This window comes from Schistocerca serialis, chromosome 2 (assembly GCF_023864345.2).
Source record: "Schistocerca serialis cubense isolate TAMUIC-IGC-003099 chromosome 2, iqSchSeri2.2, whole genome shotgun sequence".
In the NCBI taxonomy this organism is placed as follows: Eukaryota; Metazoa; Arthropoda; class Insecta; order Orthoptera; family Acrididae; genus Schistocerca; species Schistocerca serialis.
In genome coordinates this window covers 683590283-683607734 of record NC_064639.1, presented here as the reverse complement: position 1 = coordinate 683607734, position 17452 = coordinate 683590283, and the positions used below count along the sequence as shown (strand labels likewise).

The 17452-nt window shown below is 44.1% G+C and overlaps 1 protein-coding gene across 1 annotated transcript in view; it reads right to left on the bottom strand.

The window, feature by feature from the left end:
• LOC126457807 (lysosomal acid glucosylceramidase-like) overlaps positions 1–17452 on the bottom strand; it is a 139483-nt gene that overhangs the window by 71656 nt on the left and 50375 nt on the right. The window contains exon 3 of the mRNA XM_050094421.1: positions 12091–12232. Within this exon, the coding sequence (XP_049950378.1) occupies positions 12091–12232 (142 nt within the window). The remainder of the gene's footprint in view (positions 1–12090; positions 12233–17452) is intronic.

Here is a 17452-nt window from a genome sequence, read left to right as displayed (position 1 = left end):
ACAGTTCAAAGAAAGCTTGAGTCTCATTTCAAATAGGTACCCCACTCACACAATCATAGTTGGTGACTTCAATCTACCCTCCATATGGTGCAAAAATTATACGTTTGAAGTCGGCGGCAGGCATAAAACGTCAACCGAAATTATACTGAATGCTTTCTCAGAAAATTATTTTGTGCAATTAGTTCATGAGCTCACTCAAAGCGTAAATGGTTGCGAAAGCATACTTGACCCCTTAGCAACAAAAAATCCTAGACAAATAGGGAGTATCGCGACGAATACAGGGATTAGCGACCACAAGGCAGTTGCTGCTAGACTGGATACTGTAATACCTACAACCAACAAAAAGAAACACAAAGTAGGCCTCTATCTATTTAAAAAAAAGGTGATAAAAATGCTCTTAACGCCTTTTTTAAGAGACAGTCTTCACTCCTTCCGATCTGACCATATAAGAGTAGAAAAGTTGTGGAATGACTTCAGAGAGATAGTGTCGACGGTAATTGAGAGATATGGACCACATAAATTAATAAGTGATGGTGCTAATCCCCCATGGTACACAAAACGGGTCAGATCGCCGTTGAAGAAGCAAAGAGAAAAGCATGCCAAATTTTAAAGAACGCAAAATCCCCAAGATTGGCAAAGTTTTGCAGAAGTTCGACATATAGCGCGTACTTCAAAGCGGGATGCTTTTAATAATTTCCACAACGAAACTGTCACGGAAACTGGCATAAAACCCAAAGAGATTCTGCTCATACATAAAGCACACCAGCGGGAAAACGCATCAATACCATAATTGCGCGATAACAACAGTGAAGTCACTGACGAGAGTGCCACTAAAGCAGTTATTAAACACGGTTTTCCGAAACTCCTTCACCAAAGAAGATGAAGTAAATATTCCTGAATTCCAGTCAAGAACAACTACCAAGATGAAAAACGTAGAAGTAAATATCCTCGGTGTAACAAAGCAGCTTAAATAATTTAATAAAGCCAAGGCCTCCGGTCCAGATTGTACACCGGTCAGGTTCCTCTCAGAGTATGCTGATGCAATAGCTCCACATTTATCAATTATATAAAACCGCTCGCTTACAGAAAGATCCGCACCTAAAGACTGGAAAATTGCTCGTCACACCAATACCCAGAAAGGGAAATAGGAGCAGTGCGCTAAATTACAGGCCCATATCACTACCATCGATTTGCAGTAGGGTTTTGGAACATATATTGTGTTCGAACATTATGAATTACCTCGAAGAAAACGGTTCATTGACACATAGTCAGCACGGATTCAGAAAATATCGTTATTCTGAAACACAACTAGCTCTTTATACTCACGAAGTAATGAGTGCTATCGACAGGATATGTCAAATTGATTCCATGTTTTTAGAATTCCAGAAGACTTTTGACACCGTTCGTCACAAGCGTTTTCCAATCAAAGGGCGTGCCTATGGAATATCGCTTCAGTTGTGCGACTGGATTAGTGATTTCCTGTCAGAAAGGTCACAGTTCGTAGTAATAGACGGAAAGTCATCGAGTAAAACAAAAGTAATATCCGGCGTTCCCCAAGGAAGTGTTATAGGCCCTCTGTTTTTCCCCATCTATATTAACGACATATGAGACAATCTGAGTAGCCCTCTTATATTGTTTGCAGATGATGCTGTCATTTACCGTCTTGAAAAGTCATCAAATGACCAAAACGAATTGCAAATTGATTTAGATACGGTATATGTATGGTGTGATAAGTGGCAATTGACGCTGAATAAAGAAAAGTGTGAAGTTATTCACATGAGTACTAAAAGAAATTCGGTGAATTTCGATTACGCGATAAGTCACACAAATGTGAAGGCTGCACATTCAACTAAATATTTAGGGATTACAATTACAAACAACCTAAATAGGAATGATCACATAGAAAATTTGAGTAGAGCAAACTAAAGACTGCGATTCATTGGCAGAACACTTAAAAGGTGCAACAGGTCTACTAAAGAGACTGCTTACACCACGCTTGTCCGCCCTATTCTGGAGTATTACTGTGCGGTGTGGGATCCGCATCAGGTGGGAGTGAGTGAAGACATCGAAAAAGTTCAAAGAAGGGCAGCTCGTTTTGTATTATCGCGAAGTAGTGGAGATAGTGTCACAGACATGATTTGTGAACAGGAGTGGCAATCACTAAAAGAAAGGCGTTTTTCGTTGCGACGGGATCTTCTTATGAAATTTCAATCACCAATTTTCTCCTCCGATTGCGAAAACATTCTGTTGGCATCTACCTACATAGGGAGAAATAATCATCACGATAAAATAAGAGAAATCAGGGCTCACACAGAAAAATTTAAGTGGTCGTTTCTCCCGCGCGCCGTTCCAGAGTGGAACGGTAGAGAGACAGTTTGAAGGTGGTTTATTGAACCCCCTGCCAAGCACTTTATTGTGAACAGCAGAGTAATCACGTAGATGTAGATGTAGTCGGTGATGCGAGCTTTTTTGTGATTAACGCCATCTACTTCCCGAACAGGTTTGTCGAGCTCAGCGAGACATCGTCTCACAGGATTATCCCCAATGCATATTTCAAATTTCTTGTGAATGCTGTCATATGAGCATACAACTTGATACGATTCCGCATGTAATATGTGTCGTTCTGTGAAGACAGAATGACAGGCAGAGGCGTCACCTTCACAAGTCTGCATACATGATTAAGGGACATTGCTTCTTATGGAGTGCATTTTTAAACTTTAAAAACATTTCATCCTCGGCAAGCGTTTCCAAACATACCAGTTTTTAATTCAATCAATCAGTAACATGCCTCTCGAGAAACTATAGTCCTAGTAAAAGAGTTGCGACATCAGCAGCAAAAAGGTCGTTCGTGTTGATTTTTGCTCTATTGCAAGGAAAGCAGGTGGGATATGATTTTCATCAGGACGTAGTGTTGCTTCTCATTCTTGGAGAATAGCAACAGATCTACATGACTGAATACTGGCTGCCTAATTTTGAAAAGTAGAGGTGTCCAACTGCTTTGTTCTTGAGTTCTTTGTTCTGCACAGTGTGCTAACGGCCATTTTCTTCTGGCTCACTATCATCATCAACATCCAAGCTGTAAAGATGAACTGTATGGTCTGGATTCTGCTTCTCTAGTTTCGGTATGTCTTGGATTTTTACGAGGAATCAAACTCCTTTGAAATTATAATGCCTGTGGACATTTGATGTATTGTAAGCGCTCAGAAGCACTCCATTTGCAGGGCAATTTCTATCGCTAACCAGAGGTGACAATGTGAAGCAGTACTCATCCTCCTCATCTACATTCAGGACTTTAAATACATTTTTTTAGCAGTAATATCTTTCTGAAGAGGGATGAAGCTGGACCAACCATTAACTGGTTCATGGGCATGTGATTATATATCGAGGTACATAGTTGAGTGCCTTACCAAAGCTCTTTCCTGCATTTCGAAAAAATGACCGAGTATCACACTCTTAGAAACGACTTTGCGATTGAATCACATCATGATATCACACCAGACTTCCCCGAAATTTGGACTATGCTCTTTTCATCACTAACACCACCAACCTCTCTCATAGGGTAAGTCAGCTCACAATATAGAGCTACCTCTAGAGGCAAGTCATACAACAGTCGACTGGGGCGTTCTGATGGATGTCGAAAGGGAAAATCGCCAGACTGAAGGAAAAGACCCATGATGTAGCTGAGAATACTGCTAAGCGGTATGTCCTACAGGAAGACCTGTAACACACCACCAATTTGCATGACGTGCACAGTGACTGGCCTCTGCGTCCAGAGCACCTAGTCTCACAATATAGTTCCGTCTCCAGGCTGATGACAATGCAGGGGAACATGCAGACACACATTCTGCGCTGCAGATATCTCCAGCAACGCCTCAGGTTGGGGATGAAAATTGTTAGAATCACCTATGGCATCTCCTTCGACCAGTAACGCTGTTTGAAAGAGTACATTTATTCTTTGAATACCGCAAAATATGTTTAATTTATGGTTCGGATGGGCGTTAGGGCGCAAGATATTACATCGCCATGTCAATTTTGAAGTGGACCAGCATCTTCAATCAAGAACTGTTCGCTGTGGATATGGTTAAGATTTCAGTGCCATTCAAGAAGCCGATTTATATGGGTATGAGTATTCTTGATTCTTCAAACTCCACATGTACCGCTTTCACTACGAGTTTGCAAACCCAATCTTCGCTGATCCCAACTTACGTTATAGGAATACAGCTCCATCCTCATACGTACTTTGCAAGCCACCATACAGAGCCTTTTGGCCGAGCGGTTCTAGGCGCTACAGTCTGGAACCGCGCGACCGCTACGGTCGTAGGTTCGAATCCTGCCTCGGGCATGGATGTGTGTGATGTCCTTAGTTTAGTTAGGTTTAAGTAGTTCTAAGTTATAGGGGACTGATGACCTCAGAAGGTAAGTCCCATAGTGCTCAGAGCCATTTGATTTGAACAGAGCGTGTTGGAGGGTACCCTGTGCCTCTGCTGATCATTTTCATTACTGTTCCACTCGCAAACAGAGCGAGTGAAAAACGACTGTCTATATGCATCCGTACGAACCTTAATCTCTAGTATCTTCGTAGTCCTTGTACGAAATTTACGTCGGCGACAGTAGTATCGTTCTGCAGTCAACTTCTAATGCCGGTTCTCTAAATTTTCTCAACAGTATTCCTCCAAAAGAACGTTGTCTTCCCTCAAAGATTCCCACTGAAGATCCTGAAGCATCTCTTTAATACTTGTATGTTGATCGCACCTGCCTGTAACAAATGTAGCAGCCTTCTTCTGACTTGCTTTGATTTCTTCCCTTAATACGACCTAGTGCAGATCAGACACTCGAGCAGTGCTCAAGAATGGGCTATACTAGTTTCCAACGTTCTGCCTCCTTTCCAATAAACCGAAGTCGACCATTCGCCTTAACTACTACAACCATGTGCTCGTTCCATTTCATATCGCTTTGCAAAGTTACTCCTAAATATTTAACCGATGTGACTTTTTCAAGCGGTACGCTGCTGATGCTGTATTCGAATGTTCCGGGTCTTTTTTCCCTACTCATCTACACTACCTTAAATTTTTCTACTCGTACATTTAGAGCTAGCTGCCATTCATCACGGCACTAGGAGTTTCGTGCAGGACATCTTGTACCCTGCTACAGTCACTCAACGACGAGATCTTTCTGTACATCACAGCATCACCAGCAAGCAGCCGCAGCTTTTTGTTTGTCCTCTCCGTCAGATCATTTATGTCAGCAGAGAATAACAGCGGTCCTATCAAACTTCCCTGGGGCCCTTCTGAAGATACCCTTGTCTCTGATGAACACTCGCCATCGAGGATAACGTACTGAGTTCTGTTACTTAAGAAGTCTTCGAGGCACTGACATATCTGGGAACCTATTCTGTACGATTGTTCCCTTGTCAACAGTCTGCAATAGGGCATCATACCAAATGCTCTTTGGAAATCTAGAAATATAGACTCTGTCTGTTGTCCTCCAACCTTAGTACGAGGATATCATGTGAGGAAAGGGCAAGCTGAGTTTCGACCGAGCGATGCTTTCTGAAACCATGCTGCTTCGTGAACAGAACGTTTTCTGTCTCAAGAACTAGGCAGCAAACCGATGTTAAGGACTTTGGTCTGTAATTTAACGCTTACGTTCTTTTAGCCTTCTTATACAGGGTGTTACAAAAAGGTACGGCCAAACTTTCAGGAAACATTCCTCACACACAAATAAAGAAAAGATGTTATGTGGACATGTGTCCGGAGACGCTTAATTTCCATGTTAGAGCTCATTTTAGTTTCGTCAGTATGTACTGTACTTCCACGATTCACCGCCAGTTGGCCCAATTGAAGGATGGTAATGTGTTGACATGCGACTCATTTCCCTGCAGTACTAGCATCAAGTACATCAGTACGTAGCATCAACAGGTTAGTGTTCATCACGAACGTGGTTTTGCAATCAGTGCAATGTTTACAAATGCGGAGTTGGCAGATGCCCATTTGATGTATGGATTAACACGGGGCAATAGCCGTGGCACGGTACGTTTGTATCGAGACAGATTTCCAGAACGAAGGTGTCCCGACAGGAAGACGTTCGAAGCAATTGATCGGCGTCTTAGGGGGCGCGGAACATTCCAGCCTATGACTCGCGACTGGGGAGACCTAGAACGACGAGGACACTTGCGATGGACGAGGCAATTCTTCGTGCAGTTGACGATAACCCTAACGTCAGCATCAGAGAAGTTGCTGCTGTACAAGGTAACGTTGACCACGTCACTGTATGGAGAGTCCCACGGGAGAACCAGTTGTTTCTGTACCATGTACAGCGTGTGCAGGCACTATCAGCAGCTGATTGGCCTCCACGGGTACACTTCTGCGAATGGTTCATCCAACAATGTGTCAATCCCCAATTCAGTGCAAATGTTCTCTTTACGGATGAGGCTTCATTCCAACGTGATCAAATTGTAAATTTTCACCATCAACATGTGTGGGCTAACGAGAATCCGCACGCAATTGTGCAATCACGTCATCAACACAGATTTTCTGTGAACGTTTGGGCAGGTATTGTTGGTGATGTCTTGATTGGGCCCCATGTTCTTCCACCTACGCTCAATGGAGCACGTTATCATGATTTCATACGGGGTACTCTACCTGTGCTGCTAGAACATGTGCCTTTACAAGTACGACACAACAAGTGGTTCATGCACGATGGAGCTTCTGCACATTTCAGTCGAAGTGTTCGTACGCTTCTCAACAACAGATTCGGTGACCGATGGATTGGTAGAGGCGGACCAATTCCATGGCCTCCACGCTCTCTGACCTCAACCCTCTTGACTTTCCTTTATGGGGGCATTTGAAACTCTTGTCTACGCAACCCCGGTACCAAATGTAGAGACTCTTCGTGCTCGTATTGTGGACGGCTGTGATACAATACGCCATTCTCCAGGGCTGCATCAGTGCATCAGGGATTCCATGCGACGGAGGGTGGATGCATGTATCCTCGCTAACGGAGGACATTTTCAACATTTCCTGTAACAAAGTGTTTGAAGTCACGCTGGTACGTTCTGTTGCTGTGTGTTTCCATTCCATGAGTAATGTGATTTGAAGAGAAGTAATAAAATGAGCTCTAACATGGAAAGTAAGCGTTTCCGGACACATGTCCACATAGCATATTTTCCTTCTTTGTGTGTGAGAAATGTTTCCTGAAAGTTTGGCCGTACCTTTTTGTAACACCCTGTATAAAGGGGTCAGCTGCACTGTTTTCCAATCGCTTGGGACTCTGCTCTGGGTGAGAGATTTGCGATAAATGCAAGCTATGTAAGAGTAGAGTACTCTTTGCAACACCGAAACCTCTACGCATATTAGCATGTCTTCCATATGTGAGCCCGTGCGAAGATCAAATGAAGGCATGTTTGTGTGATTCTTCTGCGTGAACGATTTCTTAAAAGCGAAATTTAAAAGAGCAGCTTTCCTTTTGGTATCTTCTACAGCCACACTGAAAATGTCGAACCTACAACACGCAGTTGTTCCAAACTAAAGTGACTAGATGAGACAGACGCCATATTTATTTTGGTGTATTTAGGTGGTTTCTATTATAACTTGCAGTATGCCGTTTCAAGGTAAAGATGCATTGAAGATTTATAACAAACACGCCATCCTCATCATTAAATATCAGGTAATGATGCATCAACGATATAAACCTTCAAAGTGCCGAAGGAAGTAGGTTTGAGCGTTTTCGTCCTGTTATGTACTCATATGTTTTTTTTTATTTTTTATTTTACCGTTGTTAACGTTTCTGAGAGTATGTTATGAATGCCATAGAAGTGTGTTCTGCAATGTTCGGGGTAGATGAAAAGGGCTGTTTATGGACGACATGACCGACCAATCACTCTGAGGGATCTACGCCGAATCGCCATTGAGGAGTGGGACAATCTGGACCAACAATGTCTTGATGAACTTGTGGATAGTATGCCACGACGAATACAGGCATGCATCAATGCAAGAGGATGTGCTACAGGGTATTAGAGGTACCGGTGTGTACAACAATCTGGAGCACCACCTCTGAAGGTCTCGCTGTACAGTGGTACAACATGCAATGTGTGGTTTTCATGAGCAATAAAAAAGCGGAAATTATGTGTATGTTGATCTCTACTTTCTGTACAGGTTACGGAACTCTCGGAAACGAGTGATGCAAAACTTTTTTTGATGTGTGTATTGACTTCAGTAGCCATAGTTGCTATGATGACATCGTGATCACCAATCCCTGTATATCTGTACCGATACCGTCGATAAGGGCAGGACTGTTTGTAGCTATAAGGTCTATATTAGCGTGTAGGCTGGCGAAGTAGCTGCTCAAGACGCTTTTTGAAAAACGTGTTGAAAAGCATTTCACAAGACTGTCTGACTGTACATTCTGTAATAAATTTACTGACATTTCGGTCTATACTCGGTAGATTAAATTATCTTCAACTAATATTGGACGATCTCCGTATGCCCAACCTACTGACCGCAGTCTTTCTTTGACCGACTCAAAATTTTTATAGCGGAACTTGGTGACCAGTAAAACATCCAAAAATTAACATGATTTCACCTAGACCTGTTATACGTGGTAACTTCACTGTCACATTAGGATCCGACAATATTTTTGTTAACTGCAATGAAAACTACTCCTTCTAAGGTGCGTAAACTGAGTTTCCGATATACAATCCATGACTCGCTAAATATCTCAGAGCTTTCTGCTTCGGGTTTCAGCCAGCTCTCGGCCCCAAGAATAATTTTAACGTATGAAATTTCCTGGAGGACAATATATTTCGGAACTTTGTTGTGAATACTCGATAATTTACTGATAAAATTTTGACAGTTGAAATGCCTTAACTCTGAACACGGTCCGATACAGCAGTATGCATGTCGTCTGGTGAGTATTCATTAGATTACTTCGAATTACCACATACCCTAAAAACACCCATGTGAAATCCACAAGCACACTGCTACCTGAATAGCTGCTTGCTTTGTGTGGTGCACCCCTGACCTATGAACAGTAGTTCTACAGTTCTCCATCCGACAATACAAGTCCAGAAATCTGCAGCCAAGACCATCCCAGAGTCGACGAAGCCTTTAATTGAGATCCTCCGCTCAGCTCCAAACCAAAGGCCTCTGATCAACTCTGTGATCCATGCTGAAAATCGTAAGCGCTACTTGCACCTCCCACGCAAGGTCAGCAGTCTTCACCACTTCCTCTAGCCGCCTGTATGAACTGAGGTTTGCCTCACAACACAAGTGACAGGTATCGCTGGTGCTGACATTAGCCACAACTTGCATAGTATTGCACCCTGCACGCTCGAAAACCACGTGAAAGGCCTCCTCCATTACTCAAATGAGTTCCCCGTAGCAGACATACCAAGTGCACGTTGGTTTTATTTCTGTCTCTGAACCCTATTTCCCTAAGGGTCTCCATACCGCACCTAACGTTGGAGCCCCCAGTAGCTCAGTAACTAGCAAACCCATGCCTCAATGTGCCTACTCAGAGCCTGCTGAAGGAATGGCCATCTGTCCACCCACAGTGCGAATAGGCTAGGCCAGATAACGAGTCTCCACGTCGGCCCTCCGCCAAAAGTGACATGAACGTGTTGCCACTCACCATGCACAGAACTTTTTGGGCGAGACAAGCGATACCTGAAGTGTCCCATGAGACACAACAGATTCTCTGTTACCGTTACACACTGAGGCAGCAGCCTGAAGATGGCCGACTGCAGCCAAAAGTGCATTCAGCTCTTCGCAAAATGTAGCCAGCTCCTCCTGCATCTGCATGAACCATGCACACGTCCTACCCACCCTATCATGACTGGTTCAAGAAATAAACCATAAAATACCAGACAGAACCTAGATATGCAACTTGATACCCTCCTAAAGTGTCGCCAATGGGGGCTGACGCCTTAATTTCCTATGTAGACAGTTTCATCACTGAGTAGAATGTAGCGATCCATATGAAGTAATTAGATACAAATCCCATTCGAGGCATTTGGATATACCGCCAGTAATCCTTACACAACAAAACAAGAAGGTTATCGCCCTAATAAAAGATGAGCTGAAGAGGTTGCAGATTGTAGAATTTGTAGGGCTCATGTCAAAGATGTATACTTACCACATAGATGCAGGTGCCACTAAGAGTCAGACTAAGAGTGTGCATCATGCAGCTTCAAAGGCTCTTACAATCGAGGATGACAAGAGGTACCTGCTCGAGGGGGTAGGCGCCACTCCACATATGGTGCACCAAATAGCCTTTCTACCAAGAGGTCATGGGATATATAGTGCAATTGCAGCTGAAAGTCAGGTGTCACATCATGACACTTCATCGTGGGGGAGCCACCCATACTCACACAATTACCTGGGTAATTGAGTGCCTGTGTGTGTGTGTATGTGTGTGTGTGTGTGTGTGTGTGTGTGTTAATTTATAGTGGCTCTGTATGAGAAAGAGTTGGATGAACTGCTTGTCATAGGTGTGTGTGTGTGTGTGTGTGTGTGTGTGTGTGTGTGTGTGTGTATGACTACATATCATATGTACTTGTAAACATTATATATGATCTTATGTGGGGTTTCTCTTCACCCTGCTGCTTCCAATTCCCGTTTCCCATACCCTACGTTGTAAACAGAAAAAAATATCAGAAGGAAACTATTAAAATGTAAATATTGTAAGTAGAGATTGAAAAATTGTAGAAAAATTATTGTTAACAAATTTTATGGCAAAAATTGTTAACAGATCTCAAATTAATTTGTGGAACTCCATTATTATTTCCTAACTCTTATCCTATAAAGAAAAAATTACTGCTTTTAACGAACCTATTGGTCCTCTCCCTATGGTGTCCAACATTAGAATGAAGCCACCCACTGAAGTGCTCTAATTATAGAAGCAGGAGAGAAGTATAAGGAACAGCTCTAAACCCATTAGTCCAGACTTTACGAGCATCTTACCACCTGCACATCATATTATTGGTTCCCAGCAGTCCTTATTAGCCGAGTGAAATGGTTCAGGGCAGTACATCAGATAGGAGGAGGGTGATCTTGAATATACCCCCTCTCTAAGTCTAGTGTAACCTGACTCCAGAAGTCCTTATGAGGTGCATGGACAGGTTTTGGAGGGATGGAGGGGTGGGTAGGCAGGATGTGTAACCTGACACTCATATCTGACAGTCATGGTCAAGGTCGTCTAGTCTGCGCATTTGCCTCATGTGGAACCTAATACCTCCTCTCAAGGCCACATGTAACCTGAAACTGGAAGTGACGTCATCAAACCGGTTAAAACCGATTCTGAGCTCGAACCAGCTGTATCTCAAGTGTGTGAACAACAGGAGGGTTTCCCTGGATGACCTTCAATAGAACTAGTCCAACTGCGTAACCTGACATCGCACGTGACGTCATCAAACTGTTTATAACCGGTTCTGCGCCAGAACCTGCCCTCCTATCGTACTGGTCCTATAAATCACGTTATTGTACATTTTGAATAGCGCACTTTCAAATCACGTCCCTTTAAATTGTGTCCCTTCATATGTAAAACTGGCACGGCTTTTCTAGTGTAAGATACACAAATTTCCCTTTTCAGACCCATCAGACACTTGGTTTTGAAAACTGTAATTGGCTCACCCAAATTGCTGCAGGCCATTTTTACTCTTCTACTCTGCTACTGAGCAGCAATTTCTGATATATTAAATATCAACTTTGTGCTGAACTGCAGCTCTATGACCACACAACAGAATTGTAAGGGTTGCTGCTTGGACTTTAAGCTTGGTAAATAAACTCTCAAAAAATTATTGTATCTTCAGCGCTAATATGTAAAAGGTACGAGGTTAAACTATCATGCGTGGCGGACAATGTATTACCTTTCACGGCAAATTGAAGCTACAGATTTCAATATTTTTACATATTACATATTACACCATTAATAAATGTTGGCAAAGTGACAGTGTGCAGTGATGTGCGCAGACACATAATTGTTTCCTTTAATTTCTGGAGAAAATAAGTTGTTTCACCAATCTAACAGGAACTGCCTTATCGGGTAATACGTCACAAGCGAGAGAAGAAGTCCGTTAGGTGAGGTTGGCCCTACCTGAGCAGATGCTGCTGGGTGGCCGAGCTGAGCGCCCTGATGTTGATGGCGGTGGAGTCCGACATACCGCCGCCGAAGCCCAGCATCCGCTGGAACTGCTGGCTTGTATTCACCCGTAGACGCGCCGCTCCAGACCGCAGCTCTGCAACCACACAACAGGACTACAGCACGACTGTTATCAGCAACATTGCTTTAGTTCAAATGGCTCTGAGCACTATGGGACTTAACTTCTGAAGTCCTCAGTCCCCTAGAACTTAGAACTACTTAAACCTAACTAACCTAAGGACATCACACACACCCATGCCCGAGGCGGGATTCGAAGCTGCGACCGTAGCGGTCGCGGGGTTCCAGACTGTAGCGCCTAGAACCGTTCGGCCACCCCGGCCGGCCAACATTGCTGTGTTTGATTGTCTGTTGTTGTTGTCTCTATTCTTTCCATAAATGTCTATGCTGTTTAAACCTCTTCGTCAGTATGTAGCATGTGCAACGTACATCCATTTGAATGTGCTTGCTGAAGTCTAGCCTTGCTCTCCCTCCCCCCTAAGACCCCCACCCCCCGCACATACATAAGTACCTGATTACAAAACTGACATTTCGATGGTTTCTCAGGATTTGTCCAATCAACCCCACCCTTTGATTTAGTAAAGTTGTGCTCCACTGTTTCTTTCTTCCTGATTCGACTCACTATCATTTTATGAATCAGACGTGTACCCAGTCTAATCTTCAGCATTCTTCTGTAACTACATATTTCAAAAGTTGATCATCCATGTTTTACTGCCATACAATGTTTCAGTCCAGTGAAATACTTTCAGAAGGGACCTACCGATCATTAAATTTATTTTCATAATTTTTCCAATAGCAAGTCAGTATTTTTTTTTTTACTGTTAAAACATTTTTTTGCAGTCTTCTGTATGGTTCGATGTAGCACCCCCACGAATTCCGCTCTCCGATTAGCACTTACAAACAGCGTCCTCTGTTATTTGATATACTCCAGTCTCGGTCTTCCTCTACAGTTTTTACCCTCTACAGGTTCCTCTAGTACCAAGAAAGTTATTCCCAGATGTCTTAACACATGTTCTGTCATCCTGTCCCTTTTTCTTGTCAGTGTTTTCCATACATTTCCTTCCCCGCCGATTCTGAGGAGCATCTCCTCGTTCCTTACCCAATCAGTCCACTTAATTTTCAACATTATTCTATAGCACTATACCTCAAATGCCTCTATTCTCTTCTGTCCGTTTTTCCCACAGTCCATGTCTCACTATCATACGGTGCTGTGCTCCAAACGCGCATTCTCAGAAATTTGTTCCTCGAAATAAGATCTGTGTTTGACACTAGCAGACTTCTCTAGGCCATGAATCCCTTCTTTGCCTGTGCTAAGCTGCTTTTTATGTCCTACTTGCTCCGTCTGTTATGTGTTATTTTGCTGCCTAGGTATCAGAATTCCTTCATCTACTTCGTGATCACCGATCCTGATGTTAAATTTCTCGCTGTTCAAGCCTATTAATCTAATTTCCCTAGTATTATCCGACGTCATTCATCTACTTTGTCTTATACTTTCAACATTGCAGCACAGTAAGCAATCGTGATAGTCTAATATATAAGAAACTATGAGCATCGATTGCGGTAATGAAACCAAACTTTACCTAGGTTTCAGCCCTAATAATTGAGCCTTTTTCAGAAGATATACCTGAATCTATAATTTCTCTAAGAGGGCATTTTTAAAATGTGACTTACGCCTATTCAGGCTGTTTTAGTTTTATTTCTAGACCCTGCCCTCTTAGACAAATTATAGATTCAGGTATATCTTCCGAAGAAGGCTCAATTATTTGAGCTGCAACCTAGGTAATGGTTGGTTTCATTACCGCAATCCAGTCTGATAGTTTCTTATATATTACTTTGTTTTACATTTATTGACATTAAGCTTATAATCGCTCTGCAAGGTACTATCCGCTCTGTTTTCTTAGCTGTCTCTGTCATAATTACAATGTGACTGAGTAATGGAATGGAACATCTACGTAAGGAGACAAGAAGTTTAATGTCAGATGCTGTGGGTACTCTCAAATATGACGTGAAACTGGGTGAAGAAGTGGAAACCCTCGGCTAGGCATGATGGCCAAGAAGTTCAAGAGCCTCAATACACAGGGGTGGCAAGAGTCATGGGATACCTCTTAATATCGTGCCGGACCTTCTTTTGTCAAGCGTAGAGCAGTAACTCGACGTGGCCTGGACTTAACAAGTCGTTGGAACTCACCTGCGCAAATATTAAGCCATTCTGCCCCTACAGCCGTCCATAATTGCGAAAGTGTTGCTGGTGCATAATTTTGTGCACAAACTAACCTCTCGATTATGTCCCATAAATATTCGATGGGATTCGTGGCGAGCGATATGCAGGGAGGGGGGGGGGGGGGGGGGGGACCAAGTCAGCAGCTCGAATTGTCCAGAATGTTCTTCAAAGCAATCGCGAACAATTGTGGCCCAGTGACATGGCATACTGTCGTGTATAAAAGTTCCATCATTGTTTGTCAACATGATGTCCATGAATGGCAACAAATGCTCTCCAGGTAGTCAAACATAACCATTTCCAATCAATATCCGGTTCAGTTGGACCAGAATACCTAGTCCATTCCATGTAAACAAAGTCCATACCAGCATGGAGCCACCACAAGCTTGCACAGTGCCTTGTTGACAATTTGGGCCTATGGCTTCGTGGGATCTAAGCCACACTCGAACCCTTCCACTCGCGAAAGCACTTTGTCAGTGGAACTCGACAACTGAGGACGCGCAATACGTCTTCCTTGGCACTAGTGTGCTTGTGGGTGAGTTTGCATACGGTATTGCACAATTTAGGTGGGATGTTATGTATCAGTTACCTTGTTTCATTAACGTTGGCTTTTCCTGGCCGAGAACAAAATGGTTCAAATGGCTCTGAGCACTATGGGACTTAACTTCTTAGGTCATCGGTCCCCTAGAACTTAGAACTACTTAAACCTAACTAACCTAAGGACATCACACACATCCATGCCCGAGGCAGGATTCGAACCTGCGACCGTAGCGGTCGCGCGGTTCCAGACTGAAGCGCCTAGAACCGCTCGGCCACCCCGGCCGGCGTCTCGCTGTTGTCTCTTTGCTACATGACATGGCACTACAGTTCTTCATATTTCGGCACATGTGATTACACAGGGTGGAGCACGAAACACCGGCCCCGAATACTAGACTGCTCATTGTCGCCCGCCATTTGTCATCTTTTACTTGGAAGTCCTTGCGACTACGTTTTGTACTGACAGTACGAAAGCCGTTGCGCTTTGCTTAGGTAGTGTGAAGTAAATATCTCACAGAAATGTACCCCCTACAAGAAAGAATCGCAGTAGTGAAGGCGTACCTTTCTACTGGTTCACTTAAGGAAAGGCCAGACTTTTTTTGGAAAGAAGTTTCCATTCCAACAAAGATCAGTATAGCATATTACAGGGTCAGTTGCAAACGCAAAAAAGAATCTAGCACCGTCCGTGCGTACATCTGCTGTGACAGCAAATATTAGAGCACAAATGATCCAGAACCTGAAGAGGGTTGGGTTGGTTGGTTAGTTTGTTTGGGGGAAGAGACCAAACTCCAAGGTCATCGGTCTCATGGGGTTAGGGAAGGACGGGGAAGGAAGTCGGCCGTGCCCTTTCAAAGGAACCATCCCGGCATTTGCCTGGAGCGATTTAGGGAAATCACGGAAAACCTAAATCGGGATGGCCGGACGCGGGATTGAACCGTCGTCCTCCCGAATGCGAGTCCAGTGTGCCAACCACTGCGCCACCTCGCTCCGAGAACCTGAAGAACTTGACACGTAAATTGTCGCGACGAGTGAAAGTTTCGCTTACGTGTCTGGTCAATTCCGTTTACACCATATAGGGATGTAAATGTCGTATGACTAGGGCCTCCGCCGGCCGCGGTGGCCGTGCGGTTCTGGCGCTGCAGTCCGGAACCGCGGGACTGCTACGGTCGCAGGCTCGAATCCTGCCTCGGGCATGGGTGTGTGTGATGTCCTTAGGTTAGTTAGGTTTAAGTAGTTCTAAGTTCTAGGGGACTTATGACCTAATATGTTGAGTCCCATAGTGCTCAGAGCCATTTGAACCATTTGACTAGGGCCTCCCGTCGGGTAGACCGTCCCCCGGGAGCAAGTCTTTCGATTTGACGCCACTTCGGCGACTTGTGCGTCGATGGGGATGAAATGATGATGGTTAGGACAACACAACACCCAGTCCCTGACCGGAGAAAATCTCCGACCCCGCCGGGAATCGAACCCGGGCCCTTAGGATTGACTTTCTCTCACGCCACCAGTCAGCTACCTGGGGCGAACATATAGGGATGAAGCCCTACAAAATGGCATGTGTGCACGAACTGAAAGAGGAAGATAAGTCAAGGCATGGAATTATTGTTGACTTTTATCTGCGAGGCAGTCTAAAGGGAAGAGAGTATGCAAATGACTCAGTAACGTTAGAGCCGCGTGGAGTGACCGCACGGTTTGAGGCGCCATGTCATGGATTGTGCGGCCACTCCCTCGGGCATCGGTGTGTGTGTTGTTCTCAGCATACGTTAGTTTGAGTAGTGTGTAAGTTTAGGGACCGATGACCTCAGCGGTTGGTCCCTTAGGAATTCACGCACATTTGAACATCCAACGTTAGAAAACTTGAAGGACAATATTTGTAATGAAATTTTTTAGGAGTGTTGCGGCAATGTTGTGCAAAGTCTATATTAACATGTTAGGACGCGCGCAAAGGTGCACTGGAGCACAGGGAAGTCATTTTCAGTATCCAGTATAATGTAATGTAAAAGTCAAGATCAGTAAATATACGAGTGGACCTTTGTATTAGCTTATTAGTTGTTCTTTTACTACCTAATTATTACACGTTTGTTTGTTGTTGTATCTACTCGTGGCGGGCAACAATTCGTGTGTAACTGGTGAGCAGTCTGTACTACCGACCGTTTTTCGTGCGCCACGCTGTTTAAGGAATGTACCAATTGCAGTCACCACGCAAGATGTGGACACAGCAGCAGCGTTTGCGGAGCGTGGCGATCAACTACTGGTGCCTTAGGGATCTCCCTGGCAAAACTGTCGTGTATTGTAATTCCTGAAGCAAAGTTATCGTGCTGCACCTGACAGTGCACATATTGCGATTGATTGCCGGTATAATGGCGAGTGCGGAGGCTGCGGCCGAGATCTGCATGCAGAGGAGCTGGTTTTGGTGCCGCCCTTGCCGCTCCTTCTACTTTCCTTGGCCGCTGCAGGGCATCCTCTCTGCTGATGGGGCATTTGCAGGCCTCGGCTTGATGCGCTGTAACGTTACCTGTGTTTGCTGAGGCACAGTAACTGGCTCTG